The 20,476-nt window shown below is 31.6% G+C and overlaps 1 protein-coding gene and 1 long non-coding RNA gene across 2 annotated transcripts; one reads left to right on the top strand and one right to left on the bottom strand.

Moving 5' to 3' along the window:
* Positions 1-11,682: 11,682 nt before the first annotated feature.
* LOC129874911 (probable WRKY transcription factor 15) lies at positions 11,683-13,754 on the bottom strand. Its single transcript, XM_055950298.1, has 3 exons — positions 12,883-13,754; positions 12,654-12,779; positions 11,683-11,981 (listed from the first exon to the last, which is right to left on the bottom strand). The coding sequence occupies exons 1-3, from the start codon at positions 13,593-13,595 to the stop codon at positions 11,822-11,824; spliced, it is 999 nt and encodes a 332-aa protein (XP_055806273.1). The 5' UTR covers positions 13,596-13,754; the 3' UTR covers positions 11,683-11,821.
* Positions 13,755-16,055: 2,301 nt separating this feature from the next.
* Positions 16,056-18,198, top strand: LOC129874359 (uncharacterized). The gene is made up of 2 exons (XR_008762875.1): positions 16,056-16,290; positions 17,939-18,198. It is a non-coding gene; the product is annotated as an uncharacterized LOC129874359 (long non-coding RNA).
* Positions 18,199-20,476: the final 2,278 nt, after the last annotated feature.

Here is a 20,476-nt window from a genome sequence, read left to right as displayed (position 1 = left end):
AAGAGAAAGTTCAGTAGACGCGTAAATAATTTTGATCATGGATCTATTAAGGATAAATAATTTAAGTTGGGTCTAATTTGAATAAATAGTTTCATTAATGAATCCAAATTGTATCGTTTTCCCAACTAATTAAGATACATAATATGTGAATTAATAAGTCAAAGATATACAACGTATATATTAGTTGACAATTTTATACATATCTTTTCTTAAATGAGTATGCAACACACTATTCGAATATTTGTATAAGTTATACAAAAGGGATGGTCGGTCATCTTCTTTGCAAAAAAAAAAATGGTCGAATTGGCCATTGGCCATACACTTCTTCTTCTTCCTTTTAATTTTGCCATTAATGGTTTCCTTCTTCTTCTTCCTTCCTCCTACCCCCCTCCTCCTCCTCCTTCTTTGTCATTCTTCTTGGTTGTCTACTTCTTCTCCTTTTTTTAATTTATAATTCGACGTATTGAAAATGTAAGTCTGTTTTGAACGAATTATATATCGAAGGCATAATACATAAACATGCCCTTTAACTTGGACTCATTTTACATTTATGCCCTCCAACTTTGAGTGTGCACAAGTAGACACTTAAACTTGTATAAAATCGAACAAGTAGAGACGTGTCATTTGTGGCAGAATGCACGTGGGATGCCATGCAGGAAACAAAATTGTCATGTAAGACTAATGTGTCTATTTATTCAACTTTTGAATAGTTAAAGTATCTACTTGTGCACTAGTAAAAAGTAGAGGTCATATTTTTCAGATGAAGTCGAGTTAAGGGTCATATTTATTTATTATGCCTATATCAAAATACACAAAACATCAAAAAGATTTCATATTTAAAATTTGGGACGGTTGAGATGTGATTTTGAGTTGATAAAAATTGAATAGTTAATATATACTTCATGTACAATTAAGTCATTTTTCAACTTTTGATTGTATCATAATGTATAGTTAGTGTATAGTCTTATATAGGTAAGCTATATTGTATAATCAGTTTATACTTTCTATGACTTTTGACAAGCTATATTGTATAGCCAATGTATACTTCCTATAATTTTGGTTGTTTTTTATGTGAATAAAACATGGTTATATTTATTGTAAGCTAATTACTTTATTATATATATTTAAAACTAGCCCTTTTTATTTGGAATAATTATCTTTTTGAGTTTTTTATAAAATATTTACTGCTTTTAAACATATTTTTTATTTATTACCTAGATATACTATATTTAAAAATTATTTATCATCTATAGCGCGTATACTATGTATTAAAAGTGAAGTATATATGTAATATATATGTATTATAAATGTATTAAAATGTAGTGAAATTTTTTAAAATGTCATTATTAAGATATTATATTTCGAGTTATAACAAAATTTTATAACTTTCAAGTTGTAGCAGTAAACTCTATCAAGTTGTAACAAATTTTAAAATATAATACATTAATTAATTTATTAATAAACACATTAAAGAAAAAGGTAATAAATGTATTAATGGTAATACCGAATTATCATTCAATCATGACTCTAGTTTTAATTTATAAATTAATTGACTATATTTTATTAAGTAATTAAATAGCAATATATTTTTCCTTAAATATAGAGTTTTATAAATAGCTAGATATATTAATCCTTGATTTTCTCCATTTAGTTGGACTTTATTTTGGTTGTTATCAATCTCCTAATTAATGGTATCAATCTCTTGTTTTAGTTTTTCTTTCCTCCTCCTTTCTACGATATTTTTTTATTGTTTTAAAAATTGATATTGTTTTTTTATTCGAAAATCATATTTTTAATGTAGTATTCTTATTTCTTAAATTTCTTTTATTTTTTTAATCTCTCCTTAATATTCTCACACAATTTTCTCCCTTAATATACCCACATAAGTTATTTTTTCTTTAACATTTTCAAGCACATTTTTTTCTTTTTCTTCCCTATTTATCTTCAATACAAATTTTGTGTTTTTATTTATAATTTTAAATTAATTTATTTTTATATAAATTATGTAAAGGAACATAATTTTTTAAAATCGCCTTAGTAAATTTGTAAATCAAAAATGGCGTTGAGGATGTGATTGTTGGTGGCACTACGGGTGAAGGTCAATTGATGACCTGGGATGAACACATAATTCTCATTGGTCACACAATCAATTGTTTTGGTGGATCAATCAAAGTCATTGGAAACACAAGAAGCAATTCCACGAGTGAAGCAATCCATGTGACAGAACAATGATTTGTTGTAAGATTTGAATTAGAAAGTGTTTTGAATTAAGTTGAAGAGAGAAGGTGAAGTAGAAAGAGAAACAAAACTGAAAGCACACGAAAAGGGTAAAAAATTTAGGCGTGTGTGGGTGATAACTCGAGATTATAGTGATTTGATTTGATCCCATTAATATTTTATCAGATTTTATTCATCTCTCTCCACATAATTATCTCTTATTAATTATGATATAAATAAAAAAATTATAAAGGATTTAATTTAAACTAATCTTAAATAAATAGAGATATGTTAAGATCTGAAAATAAAATGTTATAAGTTGAACATACTTAAACTTGTATTTAAAAATTGAAATATTGACTCCTAAATACATGGATGGTGTAATGTTTCCTTAAATGTATTATAGGTAAAAAAAAAAACTGTACTGTGTATTAAAAATGAATTATGTATGTAATATGGATACAATACACTACGTATAAAAGTTATTTTGCATGCAATATAAATGTATTATAAATGTCTGTCACGACCTGAATCCAGGTGTGATGATGTCTGTCCTTTTCCATCGGACAAGTCAGCCTAAAACCTTATACTTCGATAAATAAAGTGAAAACAGTCTAAATAGGTAAATAATAATAAAAAAGCAAAAGTCTTTCAACTTAATTTACCCCCAAAGATGAGTTGTCACATGTATAAACCGCTAAAGAAAACAAAACTAAAATAAAATGCAGTTTCAATATGTCTTCTGTTGACACCCAATTTTGACCCTCCACAACGCAAATTAGCTATCGAATTTCTTTGAATTTCAAACATTTTTGAAATAATTAGCTTTTATAAAGAAAAAGATATTTTCATGTTATTCTTAACTATTTTTATTTTTTTTTATAAATTTTAGTATAATATACATATTTCTATAAACTATATCTTTGATTACTATTTATGTAATTATTCAAAAATTATTTTAAAAAGATTTCATTTTTCACTAAATACAATGTTTGTTAGGTTAATTTAATTATAGTTTGCATTTTTGAAAATTTTAGTTTTTTCTAAAAAAAATAATAAAAAATCCTCAATCTCCACATCGAAAATTGTATGAAAATTTAAAGTTTTTGAAGCTTATATAAAGGCTCATATTCTTATTAAGAAGGGACAAGAAGTGGGAGATTTTTTAGCCACCCCAAAGTTAAAAATTTTATTAACTTGGCTAGTATTTTGGACTCTTGTCTCCAGCCTAAAAATTGTACTAAAAATTGTAAAATTTTTAGCTTTCAATCTATATTTTTCTTCAAGAAAAATAGGAGATTGAAGTCAAAATTTAGGCTAAGAACAGTGTTCTTATAACGTCGAACCCACGAAGGTTCGAGTCTAAATTTTTAATCTTTTTTTTGTAGATTGGAGTTCCATCAAACTCTTGGGTGGTGGTGAAGTTGTCTTTCGCTCATCGTCTTCAATCTTGCTGCCTGAAAAGAGGTAAAATCTTTTTTCAAGTTTATTTTATTTAATTATTTCATATTTTATATTTAGTTGATTCGTAGTCTTGGTTTTTTTTAGTTAGCATGTATTAAGAATAATTAGATTAATGATAGAATTTTTTTTATAGTTAGCATGTGTTAGAATTAATTAGCTATCATGTGTTAGGATTATTTCATAAAAGATCTTAGTTTTGTTTATTATTTTTCTAAATAGTTATCTTTGACAATATAGATTTTCATATTTTTAATTTCTTCTTTTAACATGATTTAGATAACAAAAATATGCTTAAAGTTATTATTTAATCAGAACTTTCATGGCCTAATTGATTTAATTCTTTCTTTAAAATTTGAGTTAATATAGCGTATATATTAAATTTGTGTTCTTTTGTCCACATATATGCATGTTGTTAGTCAATCTAGGATGTTCATCAATTTGATAACTTAAAATATCATGCATATGTTTCTTGGTGCATGTGATATCAATTCGAGTCTATCTTTGGACCCTATCGTTGCATATCGTTGAGTTTTGAGTCTTCCATCATCTTGTTTGAATTGGTGGAAAGTTGATAAATGGAAAAGAAAGTAATATTCATATTTATATATTGATATTGGGATGTATACACAGAATACAGGTGAAAATAGTGTCATATACACTGATATACAGTATCTATATAGTCTGATATGCAAGAAAATAATATTGTATACACTGATATACAATATATATATAATTTGATATATAGTGATATACAATAGATACAGGGAACAAACAAGTGTTATTTTGTGTGTACACAGTTTGATATACAGAAATAAAGTTGTATACACTATATATAGTGTATATACATTCCGATATACAGTTTGTATACAACTGCGATATACAGTAGAATTGTGCTTAAGCCCAAAACGCAGATGGACCAACAACTTAGTTCAGACGTACAAAAATTAAGTGTCGGGCAATATTTTCATGTGTTATTTATTATTTATTTATATTAATTCGGGTTTTTATGTTATCTTATGTTATTTATGGTATTTATGCTATTATTTGACTATATCTACTATTTTTTTATGCTTTGACTATACTATTGTTTGAAACTCTTCCGTTATCTACTTTCCTACTATTAATATTCTTGTCTCACCTTTTTCCTATGTTTTTATTGAGCCGAGGGTCTTTCGGAAACAACCGTCCTACATTGGTAGGAGTCAGGTCTGCGTACACTTTACCCTCCCCAGACCCCACGATGTAGGATTTCACTGGGTTGTTGTTGTTATTAATTTGGGTTGTAATAATTTATTTACTCATGTTATTTATGCTTGCTTAGATATTAATTTAATTTTGCTTTAACTTAATTAGATTTCCCTAAAGATAAACCAATTCATGTTAATTTACTCTTTAGATGATTTTCTACCTTTACTTAGGCATTTGGTAAACTTTACTTTTTTTATACATATATATTATTTTCAATGTTTAAGTTTGATCATTTTTTTCAAAAAAATAATTTTAAAGTCTTCGTTTTCTTTTAAATTAACATTTTTAAAAGTTAGTCAACTAATTTTCAAATCGTTGGACAACCGCGCATTAGCGGCCACTTTGAATGTTGAACACCTTATTAAAGTGGAAATAAGAACCTCGTACCTTTTACTCTGAATTTTTAAAACTTAAATCTGTTAGGGTCTTTTAAATTAAGTTTTCTTAATTTCTATAAAAAAATTAAGTGGCGACTCCTCTTTTTCTAAAATTGATTTTTTCTCTATAAAGTTGAAATTAATTTTAAACTATTTTTTTCTGACATAACAGAAATGGCGACTCCGCTGGGAAATTAATTAGGTTCTAACTATTAGATTTTTTTGATTTATTTGACTAACTATTTGAGATTGTAATAATTAGTAATTTATTTTTTATTTGCATTTTATGTGTTTAAATTTCGAATATTAAATTGTCATTGCATGCATAATATATTTTTCGCCACTTGACATTTTATTTTCTTACTTAAATGACGGTTATGCGGGTCGCAACCGTTGAATCCAAAATGTTTCTAGGGGGTCAACAGTCGCTAACTTCCCCCAGTCTGAGTTGTCTGTTTGGGTCACCGGTACACTTTAAAATATAGCGCACTCTTAGTCAACCTAGCGTAGAGCAAAAACAAATCCCAGATTTAGCATATTGGCCTAAGACGACCCAATACCCAAGGAGTATTGGGCCAATTAAAGACCACCTTGAGTGCAAAACAACCCTCAGCCTAAATGAATGATCATACCTATATGTTTAAATTTGAAGGTTGTATGCGTTGTTTGACAAACCATTGTCCCTCGGGGTTGGAAGTTCATTTTAGTAGCTTATTCTAGTCAAAAAATGATCTTCGCAAGTTACTATTCTATCCAAAAGAGGTTGATGTCAAGAAGTCAAGAATGAAGGATTTTCCACGAAGGTTTAGTTAGGATTGTACGCCTGCGTGAGACTGATTATTTGTATCTCTTTCTCCTCATTATGTATCTCATTCAGTTTATTCATAATATTTGTATAAATATAAGTTTGGGGGAAATGGAACATTTCAAATGACATGATACATCATTCAAATCGTTAAGCCTATCCTTGGCGCAAAAAGGTCACATATCTGTTTAGGATGCGCAATAACTGTTTATGTGTTATATGCTATAACTGTTTTTGTGAATATGTTGCTTCATTTGGAGACATGCTAGTGCACTCTTTTAGAATCTTTTCTGGAGCCTCATAGGCATAAATATCGAGTCACTATCGACAGTGCGTCCATATACTCAATGAGTCTTTAGTTTTCCAACAAAATTCAAACTTTACTCTCAAATCATAAACCTTGCTCTCTCATCTCCCAAAAAAGGGTTGATGTTCCATTAAAAAAATCAAGTTGGTCGAACTACGTAGTACCTGAATTTTCCTTTGTGAAATACGTAGGCAGCCTTTCAAGGCTCGGTCCTGTATTTAAAGTTTTCAATTTTCCTCATTCTTTCAAAGAAATTGAGAACTTCTTCTGCATTTAAGAAAAATGAAGGTACAAAAGTTGAAGCACAAGAAATTTGTGAGTCAACGCAAGTCAACCTTTCTCAAAAATCAATCGTAAAATTAAAATGGGTCAATTTCTGTCTATTTTGTCTTTTTTCACACATAAATTAGTTTGTCTTCATACAAAGCAACATTTATATGTTTAGTTCATTGTGTGATATTTGCATTAATTGTTATAAAAATAAACTAATGCTTTGACTTTTGTATTATTCTTTTTTTTACGGAGAGATTGATTTATGTCGGAAATCAAATTTGCTTACTTCTCAAAAATCGAGGGTTCAACAAAGTTGATTCTTTTTTCTTTTGTAAAGGCTGTTATCAAAAACATCATGCGATAAATAATTGGATCTCAATTTTGAGAGGTCAACATTCTTTTCCTAACTAAGAAGTTTTCTTTGTACACAGGAGAGACAACATTATTTCAAGAGAGGGAATCACGACAATTCCAAATCTACTGCAATATTCAACCACAAATTTTAACCCTAATCTCTTTCAATTCTTTAATCTAAGAAAGATCATAACCCTTTCTCATATGGACCTTGCAGGGACAAAGAGTTCATGGAAAATAACGATGACCTTAAATTACACAAGACACCAAGACACCAATACACAACCTAAAAGATAAATCGAGGGAATCTTTAACTATGAAGTCTTACTGCTATATCTTGTTACTTATTTTTTTTATAATGGCTCTGCTTTCACACTTTTCTCATATCTTTGCAAGAAAATTATCCCCGACAATAGTCGGTATGGTTATAATAATGTATGATTCTCATGAATAATTGGAAGAATTCAAGTCATAAGAGACAATCACCAAAAAGAATACACTCATTGATCATGCATGAGTGCAATTATCGGGAAAGACCTCGACATAATAAACTCTAACAAAAAATGATATCAGTCTCATAATCCCTGATCGAAAATGACCTTGGCCCCACAACTTTGCCGGAAATGACCTCGACCATATTATCTCGCTGGAAATGACTTTGACAATATAATCCCGTCGAAAATGACCACGAAAATATAATCCCACCAAAAATGACATCGGCAATCTAATCCTATCAAAAATGACTTCGGCCTATCAATCTCTCGCCGAAAATGACCTCGGCCATATCATACCTTTGTCAGGAAATGACCTCAGTCTCACAATCACATACTTCTCATCACAGTGTCTCAAAACTAATGCAAACAACATGCTCACACAAGTAATGAGAAATAATCAATTCAGACAAACCGTAATCAAAATTAGACTATCAAGTATCTCATCAAATGCACATAGATATCTAGATTGCGGCATGTAATATTCAATATTCAACAATATCACACATCGTCTTTTATTAATCCCGTTGATTCATGTTAGATTAACTCATATCATAATTAAACCCATAACCTCATCTCCGTTACGTCCCAACACATATTTACAACGGGATATTTGGGATTTCTAAGAGATTCATGTAGTTTTAAGAGTCCACTTGCCTTAACCAAGACGTGACCAATCAATCCACGTGAGCTTTGCCCTTCGGATTATACTCCGAATTGTCACAATCTATTCAAATATTGTATCACAATCAGAAACCAAGTCCAACGATACTAAGAACACGAAATTCGACGAAAAAGGGGGGTTGAAGGCTCAAAATTTGAATTTGAAATTGGGGGTTTAATTCCGGGAATTTTTAGATGAAATTGTTCCTCTTAGTCTTAGGATCTTAGTAGTGAAAACCATTTAAAAAATCCAACCCAAATAAAGCCACATTCACCATTTTAAGAAATGCTCAAAGTTCTTGAAAATGGTCATTTTCACCCATTGAAATCCCCAAATCATTTTAAAATCTTTGGAAAATGATGAAGTAGTGTCAAAATAACTTATCCAATGAAATTCTATGAAAAGTCCTTCTCCAAATCGCCCCTACCGAGCTCTAAAGTTCAAAAATGGAGAAAATAGCATAAACGCCGGCCAAAATCCCTTTCAATTGTCGCTTAAGCGGACCCTCGCTTTCGCGAGAATTGGGTCGCTTTTGCGACCTCCGTCTCTTCGCTAAAACGACCACATGAGTAGCTTTCGCGACTCCCGCACATCACCTTCGAATTCGCAAAGGGGTCCTCTCTTAAGCGAGTGTCGCGAAAACGACCTACCCGTCGCAATCGCGAGGTCTGCATCAGTGCCAAAAAACAGCAAAATGCTCCAAGTTTCAAAGTTTTGAATTGACCATCGAAATTCATTCGGGATCCCGTGTAGATAAACCATATGTGCAACCCTGATAAGCTCGACATTCCGGACTCAACGGTACCATCAAAGTTCATTTTTGAGGCCTCATTGATCTAAAAACTAAAAAGTCGCAACGAAATCAATATTATGCCTCAAAGGACTAAAACTCTCTCGGAGCTTTCGAAAAATACATAGGAACTCTCCCTAGGCCTAAAACCGCCCTCCGAATCCAACGGAGTCATCGAAATTCAATTTCGAGCATTCGATCCCCAAATGTTGATTAAAGTCAAACCTATTGTCAAAAACTCAACTATTTCCAACTCAATACCTCAAATCTATTATATGATCCCAAATTTGGTTTTGTCAACTCTCCTAGACCAATTTCAATGTTTTGAAATTGATGAAATCGATGAAATTCTATTCCAAGACTCAACACTCTAAATAACCTCAAATGCCACTTTTGAGTCATTCTAAACCTCTAAAACTCAAAGCTTACCAAAAATCTCAGTTTTCAAGAAAATTACGGAACTGACATCAGATATCAATCACATATGACTTAGAAAAACTACTGAGAGGAGTAAAATGATCTTTTTACAAAAATTTACAAAAATGACCTTCAGGGTCATTACACTATCCACCACTAAAACCATATTCGTCCTCGAACTTAAAGTAAAAGAAAGTACCTGAAACCTCGAAAAACTGTGGATATCGGGCCAGCATGTCGTCCTCTGACTACCAAGTCACTTCTCTGATTGAGCGGTGCCTCCACTGTACCTTTACTAAAACTATCTCCTTGGTTCTAAGCTTACGAACTTGTCTATCAAGAATGGTTATGGGCTCCTCCTCAAAGATCAAATCTGAACCCAACTCTACTATGTCAAGAGATAACACCTAAGACTCGTCCGACACATACTTTTGGAGCATGAAAACATTAAATACAGGATGTACCGCTGATAAGCTAGGTGGCAAGGCCAATCTGTAAGTCACCTTTCCCCCTCTCCTCAAAATCTCAAATGAGCCAATAAACCGAGGGCTAAGCTTGCCCTTCTTGCCAAAATGTGTCACGCCCTTCATGGGCGACACTCGGAGCCAAGCATGGTCACCTTTCATGAACTCCAATGGTCGAACTCTCCTATCCGCATAACTCTTGTGCCTACTCTGGGTTGTCAAGAGCCTACCCTGGATCATCCGAACCTGCTCTATGGCATCTCTAAGCAAGTCCGTGTCTAAAGAGTCCATAGTGTATATACACTTATCTCACGTATATCTGTGTATATTTATAAAAATTTGCATGAATATACACGACATAAAATGTGCTATACACATGTCGAGGCTTTTTTTAGGTCTGTTTTTTTTTTGAATTTGAAATTATGTCAAATCACTTTCAATATTCCGCAAATTTTGTATATGACCTATCATGAGACATGGACGAGGGAAAAGTTGTTAATGTTGGTTACTTTTAGATTTAACAGTTTAATAATAGAAGTTGGGTTTTAATATAGACGAGATTTGAGAAGCGAAATCCTATCCATCATGAATATGAATAATGAAGTTTTTGGGTTTTAATTTATTAGTGGGGCGGGCGGTGGGCGAGTTAAAAGAGTTTAAATGTGTTAGTAGATTTAATTGGGGAAGAAAATATGTCATGTAGGCGCTACATAAAGAAATTAAGGCGGGATACAGAAATTTAACGCAATAGGAATAAATATGATTTTTTTTACAAGAACATATGTTCGTTAATTTGGCTGAAAATGATAAATATATTAAAAAAGTATAATGAATGAAAAATATAACGTTATTTGTGAAATTACAAGTGCAAATATGATTCTTTTCCAAAATGGGAACTTGATTTATGAAAATTTCTATGTGAGACGGAACAGTGCGAACTCAAATCCTTTCGAATTAGGGTTGAACTCGTTCTGTAATTGCACGACTCCATCTGCCTGCCATCTATGTCTAGGAGCGGATGTAGCTTAATGTTATCGACTTATCGGGTTCATCAAAAATAAAAAAAATTAATAATTAAATTCATAAAATTTAAATTTTAAATTCGCCCTCCAACTGTTATCCACAATCTTGAATTCTATGCATGCTTAACAGTATGAGTAGGTTGACGTTAAGCAGAGAAAAAAGAGGCAGCAGACAAAGAAAGAGTTAATGTTAGTCCCCCATCCTTTGAAAATTGAACCTTTTAATAACTTCCATTTAATAACACCCATCTTCTAATTTTGACTTGTGCACCGAAACATCAATTTTTCCCCTTGGGTCCATTCCGCACAAACAATTTTACTAGTTTTCTACTTTTCTCGACTACTAGTCTACCACACAACCAACAGTTTTTGCAATAAATTCCATACCATAATTTTAATTTTTCTTTTTTCTTTTCTCTACTGGTTAATAAAATTTATAACTCTCTGTTTGAAATTCATATGAAGACGATTGATTGGATTAAAAAAAATAATCAAGATTTTGATATAAAAAATATTGTGATTATAATTCATTTTGCAAAGATGCCATTCTTTTCTCCACTTTGCAAGATATGAATGAACATATGTTCCTTTTTAACCGAACTCATTACTATCGGCCTACATAATGCGATCAAATCTCTCCCGATTTAATTTTTCATATTATATTTTATTTCTCCACAATAATATTCTACTTATAATAGCAATGTCATTCATTATAGTATACTTTTTTTTGGTAAAATTACCACTCTATAATAGTTATACTCAAATATTTTGTAAGAAATATATTATGCATATTAAAAATATTTATGATAATTATCATTAATGTCATGCATATAGCTAGTCCTACAAGTACTAGTTTACAATTGTCACACTTTTGCCCTGCTAGGCCTTTTTGACTGACCATGGTGTTGCCCAATATTTGATTATATAATTAGGAAGACTCTAAAATGACACAACTTGTTTCTGCAACAGAAAGGGAATGGTTATGCTCGCCTTCGTACGTGACAATTAGCATTGTTGGTTCATCCAAAGCTCTTTCTACATGTTTACGTGCTGGACAACCTCTCACACTACTACATTTGTAATATGCCCTGTAATAATTTAGCAACAAACAATAATTTTTTTGTTTTGAAAAATTGCACAAGCACTTTTTGGGAAGTACAAAACAAAAATGTTTAACTTACACGGTCCGTATAAAATATCTAGCTACTCAGAGATCGGAATTATGCATGAATTAAAACTTAGCATAACTTTATATATTATATGGTTACAAAAATGAGAAAAATAATCCCTACATAAAATCTAGCATTATAAGTTATACTATATAACATTTGGTTAGTTTTTTTCCTCCCTATATTTCCACATAAAACATAGCATTGTTCGCATAAATAATACATGTATAATATATGAAAGAATTTATATATTATTTTTTATGAAGAATAGAAAATAAAATAATTAATACATGAACAACTTATAAATCTTGCATAACTAATATATATGTATTAATTACTAATATGATATATATAATTGATCTCTACGTTATTAATATCTGCAGAATTAATTCATGGACTAGTAATATCAACGTAACTCTAATCAACGACCAAAAAAGAGCTCTTAATTTATAGTTATGGAATACTCATAATACGTGTTCTAACTTTAGAAATGATGCAAGTAACCATTATGATTGGTAAAATTACAGGTGTAAAAATTCTTTACTATATAAGCTAAATCCTTAAAAGAATTCACAGATTTTTTTCATGTACCTTGGATGTGGAGATCCTTTAATTGGCTTTTGTCCATATTTCCTCCATGAATAATCATCAGGTGGGATATCTGACAACTTCATGCTTATTGCTGGAACTCTAACTACCCTTTTAAGTCTTAATTTCCTGTTAAGATAGATCAAGAAAATAATTACTCTTCACTATGATTACACATAGCTGAAATAAATTACCATTAAGGAGAAGAAAATTAAAGGTTGAATTTTTATACCTTCTCTTTGAGCAATGGCATCGACCGGAGGAGCCACTGCACATGCCGGAAAGTCCATTCTTCGACGAAGTGCACTTTCTAATTTTAAACGAAGAAGAGGAAGACAAAGGAGGCTTTACAGATGAAGAGACCTGAGAAAGATTTGAAATATGTTTACTCTCTGTTTCCCCTGTTAACGTTGAGATATTGAACGAATTTGAGCGACAAATTTCAGGAGCATACGAAAAATTAATCGTTTTTGTAATCAATTCCTGTTTTTCAACAATCCCATCTTTCGGATTTTGGCAAAAGTCATAGGTAGTTGGAGGGAGTTGTTGAATTGGAGTAGGACAATAAACTTTGGTGTCAGCATAGTCTTTCTTGAAATGATCTGGAGAAGGAGAAGAATCAATAGGCGCTCTTCTGAATCGAGCATGGCCAGTTCTTGATCGACCCAAAAGAGAAATTACTTTCTTAAACTTGGTAACAGCGGCATCAGTCACAATTTCAATCTCCATGGGGGAAGATTTTTCCTGATTTAGGAAAGAAGTAAAATTCCCCTGTTTTTGCTGCTGTTGGGATTGCCTCTGCGATAACAATTTGATGAGTTTTTCTACACTCTCAAAGCCAGAGGCAGCTTCTTGTACAACTGGATTTTCTTCTAAATTCATCATGAAGCTATTGCTAGTTTTACTAGTTGTGTTTATGTAATTCATCATGAGCTCTACAGCCATGACTACTTTGCGTTGGTTGAGAAGGGGGTTTTTCTACAGAAATTTTGGCCTAAGAAAGCATCAATCAGATGAGAGAGAGATAATATTATTGTTAAGTGATAGAAGAGGAGATTGTTGATAAATGGTCAAATAGATGACATTGGCGAGGTTATTAAAGGAAAAAGGGAAAAGAAAGAGGTGAACTGAATATAAAGCAAACAGTAGGTCACTGACCTGTCGGTCTCCTCAGCTAGTTTGGGGTGAATTATTTAGGTATATTAAATTCTTTATTTTAATTTATTCGATCTATTTTTTTATTAAAAAATAAATAAAAATTTTAAATTAAAAATATGTTAAATATATTAAAATATTAGTTAATTTTTATAATCTTAAATTTATCAGGTAAAAAATTAAAATTAAAATATTATTAAAAAAGAAAAATGATCATTATTTTTAAAATAAATTAAAAAATAAAGTAGGTCACAAATTGAAATGGAAGAAGTATCATATTTGATAGTTCATTGGAAGTTAGGTATTTATGTGGTATAAAGTTAAGGAAAAATTTCAAAAAATATAAGTAACTAAATTGTTAGGATATGACACACTCTAGAAATATTTTAGGACACAAATAAAAGACTATATTCCATTATTATTATTTTCAAACTATTGTTTTAAAAAATATAAAGTAATTAAGAACCTCATTAAATTAAGGATAAATATGAAAAATCTCAACAATTTTCTTAAATTTTGAATAATTCATTTATTTTAGATTATAAAAAAATTTCAAAAATTCACTTAATATAAACTAGAAAGATTAACTTACATCGCAAATCTTTAGCTCAAAATACAATGACCCATTCTTGATAAGAAAAATGTTTTTCTCGCTATTTATATATCCAAGTTTTTAAGTTTTCGGTCGCATAGCCACTATTTTCTTATAGCCATATTTAAATTTTTTGGTATATAACACTATATAAAACTTTGATTATTAATTTTTTATAATAATATTTAAAAATTTGATATGCAATATTATACACTCAATATTTAATATTATGTAAAATAATAAAAGATATTTATATATTCACATAAAATACTATATAATATTATATATTACTATACAAAAAGTGACTTCGTCTTTTTTCATAAAGTCCAAGCATCAAATTCATTCAAAACATTTCAAAAATTATACCAAATCACTCTAAATCTCATATTTAATTTCCTTTATATATAAATCATTCGTAGGAATACCCACTCGATCGAAAGGAAGGTTGTTTGAAAAAAAAATGAATTTTAAAATTTTAAAAGTTAAGCTACAGTAATGATCGTCTACGAAGTTTCTGCAAACTTCACCCGCTGGAAAATTCATTTTTCTCTCATAAGGACCAATAAAACAGAAAGGAAAAAAAAAAAACTTTCCATGCACATTTAAAGGGTCAATGAATTATCAGAAGAAAACCCAATTCGAATAGGTGAAAAAAGATTTAAAATCGAGATGAACTTAGTTGAGAAACGAGAGTGAAATTCAAAAATCGATTGAAGAGAAAATGCGTACGGAACCTGATGTCTTTCTTTCCTTTAGCAAAAAAAAATAAAAAAAATAAAACAAAGGAGCTCAAACTCTCATAATTTTTTTATAACTAATTTTTATATTACTAATAGCTACCTATCTCTAATCAGCTATCTCACCCCTTATTATTGGGTTGGAAAATTAGAAGAAAGGATTTCCTTTATAAAATCTAGTACTCCTATAGTCCTATGTGGTATATATATATATTTTGTATGACATTCTTTTTCTATCTGTTATAGTATAAAGGAAGAATATTTAAATTGTTGGAAATTATTTAATTTTACATATTTCATTTTATTATTAATGACTTGATCCTATAGCAGTTATAGAAATGTCAGACTAGAAATTCTAAGGGTCTTTTTGTATGTAACAAAGAAAATTATATTTGTTAAACAATGTCATATATAAAATGATCATACAATAGAAGTTTGCTACTATTTGCCTTTTGTTTGGTTATCATCATTTCTGTATAATTATTGTATTAATATAACGTAACTTTCAAACCAAATACATGATTTTGTCCCTTAGGATAGGGTTGAATTCTGGACTTGAAAACCCAAAACTCATGCCCCCAATTATTACAGAGTATTCCTGTTTAATTTCTTGAGTGTCGGGAAAGAAGAGTATATATTTGCTCTTAGTAATTTTGTTTTAGAGCCAGGTCTATCAGAAATAATTTCTCTACTTCACAAAGTAAAAAGATAATTAAGTCTGCATATATTCTTATCCTCCTCAAACGAGATGTTAGGGATATAGACTCTGATGAGATTATATGTAAATAATGAGTTGTTAATTGCGGTTAGTTAGAAGTTAGTTAGGAGTTAGAAGTTAGTTATACACATTGGAATCAAGTTAGTTAGGTTGTTATGTTTACCTTTTGTGTCTATATACACATCACCTCTAAGGTTCATTCATTCAATTCAATACAAAAAGTGCAATGCATACAAATTTCTCTCTCTAGAAGTTGTTGCTCTCCATCGAGAACCTTAACCTCCATTAATGGAGGGAACAAGTTCACTTTGAGTTCATGCTCTTAGCTATAACATGGTATCAGAACCATTTCCCTTTCCACTCTAGATTTCGAGTGTTTTTTTTTCAATCGATCGTTTTTGTTGTGTGACCTAATTGCTAGGTTCTCCTTTTTGCGAGGTTGCTCTCCTTTTTTTCTTCTATCGATTTCCCTGCTCCTCATATTTGTTACTGTTTCGTTTGAATTTTTTTCAACTTTTGTTGTTGATTGATTGTTGCCCCTGTTAATTGACATGATTGGAATTGTGATCTTAGTTATTTTCACATTCATAATTGTTTCTCTTCGAGATTGTTTGGATTACTATGGAAGAACCTCAAGCTACTTAGAATTCAGGAACAAGGATGGACATCACTAGTCCACTCTACCTGTAGTCTTCGATGGAACTAGTTATAGATCTTGGAGATGAGCCGTTTGTCGAGCTCTTTCTATCAAGTGTAAGACAGAATTCATCAATGGAAAATCTATGAAACCAGCTCTAGAGGATCCCACTTTGTTACAATGGGAAAGATGTGATGATATGGTGACCTCATGGATCCTTAACTCCCTTTCCCTAGATCTACGATATAGCCTACAATATGTGAACAATGCTAAGGAGATTTAGGAGGAATTAGAGGATCAATATGACTAAAAAAATAGATGTAGGTTGTATCAACTTCAAAAGGAGATTAATGATATGGTGTAGGGAAGCCTAGATATCACTAGTTACTACACCAAAATGAAGAATTTGTAGGAAGAAATAAATACCATTGATGTGAACACTCAGTGTACTTATGCATTTACCTGTGGTGGAAAGACCAAAATGCACAAAGCTGAACAAGATAGAAGACTCATACACATTTTAATAGGATTGAATGAGATGTATATTGTAGTGAGAGGCAACATCCTCGTGATGAGTGTCCTGCCTAGCATGGCACAAGCTTTTGCTATCTTGTCACAAGAAGAGAACCAAAGGGAGGTGAAACCTCTTAATCACTCTGTCTTAGCTTCTATATCCCTCAATGCTTCTATTTCAGCTCATAATGGAAAAAGATTCCAAACAAATTACACTTTCTATAGGAAAGGCAACATGGTTCTGGCAGTTCTAACATTGGTAACTCCTATTCACAAATCAGGTCTAACTTATTCTGTGACTACTACAAAAGATCTAGACACACCAAAGACAAATATTACAAGCTTCATGGCTATCTAACGAATTCTAAATTTCTCAAAGGAAAAGGTTTAGGATCTGCAGCAAATAGATATACATCACAGCTGGAGAACAACCAGTGTGATGAGACTTCTGAGCAAGGAGGACAAATGCCAGTGAACTTGATCAAAGATCAATATGAGCGACTGCTCAATCTTTTGGGAACTCTACAGGTTAGAAATAGTGTTGCCAACTCAGGCACCTCACTCAGTGGAGCTGTGAACCTGACAGGTATACTTGCTTGCTACTCTTCAATGACTGAAATATGTGATATATCATATAAATATGCTAGACTAACTTCTGGTTCTTGGATCATAGACTCAGGAGCATCACACCATAGGACCTATACCAAAACTAACGTTAAGAGCATTAGGACACTACCATATCCTTTCTTAGTGACTTTACCTAATGGCTACAAGGTTAAAGTAACTGAAATTGGTGATGCTTGTTTGAATTCAGCTTTGACTCTATACAAAGTGTTATTTGTACCTAATTTCAAGTTCAATTTAATATCAGTCCATTATTTATCCCTGCAACTCAAAGGTATTATTAGTTTTAATAGTATTTCTTATTTGCTGCAGGGCCCTTCTCTGAAGATTCCTCTGGAGCTTGGTAGAGCCAAGAATGGTCTATACTTTCTTTGTCCCAAGTGCCACAATTGTTGTGCATCTTCTCGTGGAATTGTTTTACCTCATGTTATCTATCATACTTCAAATGCTCAGTTTGTCCCTTCTTTAGTCAATTGTGGAAAGGTCTTGATTGAAAGTAAATGTCAAGATTCACCATCACCTACTGTAAAATACTCTCAAACATTTAATAAAGAAGCTTGTTCTGTTGTTTATTCCTTTTTTTTATGCTGAATCTATTTTTGCATTTTACATTTATGATACTGAACTTTTATGGCATGCTAGATTAGTACATGTGCCTTTTGTAAAGATGAAGAGTATTTTTATCATATCTATAAACTTTTCTCCCAAATAGCCTTTCACTTGTGCCTATACCCTATGGCAAGACAAATCAGAATGCCCTTCCAAGAAAGCACAAATACTACCCGTAAGATTTTTGAATTACTACACATTGACCTATGGGGACTATATCACATACTTACTTATGATGGTTACAATTATTTCTTGACCATGGCAGATGACCACAGTAGGTCAACCTGAACATAGTTGATCAGATGCAAAAGTAATGTACTGCAAGTAATAAAAGCCTTCATATTCCTCATTGAAAATTAATTTCAAGCCAAGTTAAAAAACCATCAAATCTGATAATGGTCTGAAATTCACAAGTGTTGAAGCAATCAATTTCTTCCAAGAGAAAAGAATAATACACCAAAAGTCATGCCCTTACATACCTTAACAGAATGGTGTGGTTGAAAGAAAGCATAAATACCTTTTAGAAATAGCAAGGGCACTTCTTTTTCGGTCTAAGTTACCTATGAGATATTGAAGAGAATGTGTTTTAACTGTTACCTATCTCATTAACAGATTACCCGTTAAATTGCTGCAAAACAAATCCCCTTATGAATTATTGTACCAAAGAAAGCCTACATATTCTCATCTTGGATGCCTTTGTTTTCCCATTATTCTGAAAATTCATAAAGACAAATTTGAACCAAGGGCAACACCTCACATCTTTGTTGGATACCCTTTCAATACAAAAGGCTACAAGGTCCTAGACTTAACTACTAAAAGAGTTCATGTATCTAGGGACGTTCTTTTTCATGAAAATGTTTTTCCTTTTGTTACTGCTCCTGATGGTTTCAGTTTTGATTCTATCTTGAAATTACTTTTTCATAAATTCCTTTATATACCTGGTACAATTAGTACTTTTGTTGATGATGAATTACTGCAAACAAACACATCACATGGAGTTACTACTAATCAAGTGACCAACAATGTTAGTGAACCCACACTGAATTTAAACACACAACCACAACCATCCAAACATGCACCACCCTTATCTTGTTCTAATTCTCATTATTCTAGTGATGCTCCACCAGCACCAACACCAACACCAGCACCTAGGAGGTAAACTAGACCTCTTCATACTCCTAACTATCTTAAGAAATACAACTACACCTTACCTAAATTACAATCTTCTACACCTACCTTCACACCTGCACCTGGCAATTCTAATCTATAACATTCCCTTACTTCATTCATATCAAACCACGACCATATTTGTTTACCTCTTTATGTTCTGATAGTCAGTAGTTGGTAAAGTCCATTTCACATAAATGTGAACCCTCATCTTATGAAGAAGCAATCCTGAATCCTGCTTGGCAAGTGGCAATGACACAGAAGTTTGAAGTTCTGTATGCAAATGATATATGGGACCTGGTCTCTCTACCTATAGGCAAGAATGCAATTGGATGTAAGTAGGTGTACAAGATTAAGCACAAAACAAATGGAAGTGTATGAAGATTTAAAGCTAGGCTGATTGTAAAGGGGTATACTCAACAGGTTGGGATAGACTCTACTGAGACATTCTCACCTGTAGTTAAAATGATTATTGTTAGAGCCTTAATTTCCTTTGATGTGAAGAAGGGATGGAGCATGTTCCAACTGGATGTGAATAATGCTTTTTTCCATGATGATTTGCATGAGTAGATGTACATGGCATTGCCACAAGGATTTATGGTGGATGGTAGCAACATGTTTTGCAAACTCAAAAAGTCAATTTATGGATTAAAACAAGCCAACAAACAATGGTATGATAAGCTGGCCAACAACCTTTGCTCAAAAGAATACACACACTCCAACAATAATTACTCATTGTTCTACAATAAGAAAGGATACTTCCTGGTATTTGTTGCCATATATATTGATGATGTGATCGTGAATGGTACTGACTTAGAGGAAATCACTTCCCTAAAGTCTTTTCTTCATGATCAGTTTAAGATAAAAGATCTTGGAAAGTTGTACTATTTTTTGGACTGGAAATATTATACAAATAGGATGATGTTCTTATCTCTCATAGGAAATTCACTACTGATCTCTTAAAAGAGTTAGATCTCATGAATTACAAGGCCACTACATCACCACTCGATTCTTCTGAAAAGCTCAAAGCTATAGATGGCAAACTGCTGCCAGAGCCCACTCACTATAGAAAGC

Source organism: Solanum dulcamara, chromosome 11 (assembly GCF_947179165.1).
Source record: "Solanum dulcamara chromosome 11, daSolDulc1.2, whole genome shotgun sequence".
Lineage (NCBI taxonomy): Eukaryota > Viridiplantae > Streptophyta > Magnoliopsida > Solanales > Solanaceae > Solanum > Solanum dulcamara.
This window is presented reverse-complemented; position numbering and strand designations above follow the sequence as displayed.

Bases quoted from the DNA above. Each gene is read 5' to 3' on its own strand.
- LOC129874911 (XM_055950298.1), bottom strand. From the start codon at position 13,595: ATGGCTGTAGAGCTCATGATGAATTACATAAACACAACTAGTAAAACT. The intron at 12,780-12,882 runs GTATAAAAATTC...CTATCTTAACAG, and splicing joins TGCCATTGCTCAAAGAGAAG to GAAATTAAGACTTAAAAGGG. The intron at 11,982-12,653 runs GTACATGAAAAA...AAATTATTACAG, and splicing joins AAAGGATCTCCACATCCAAG to GGCATATTACAAATGTAGTA.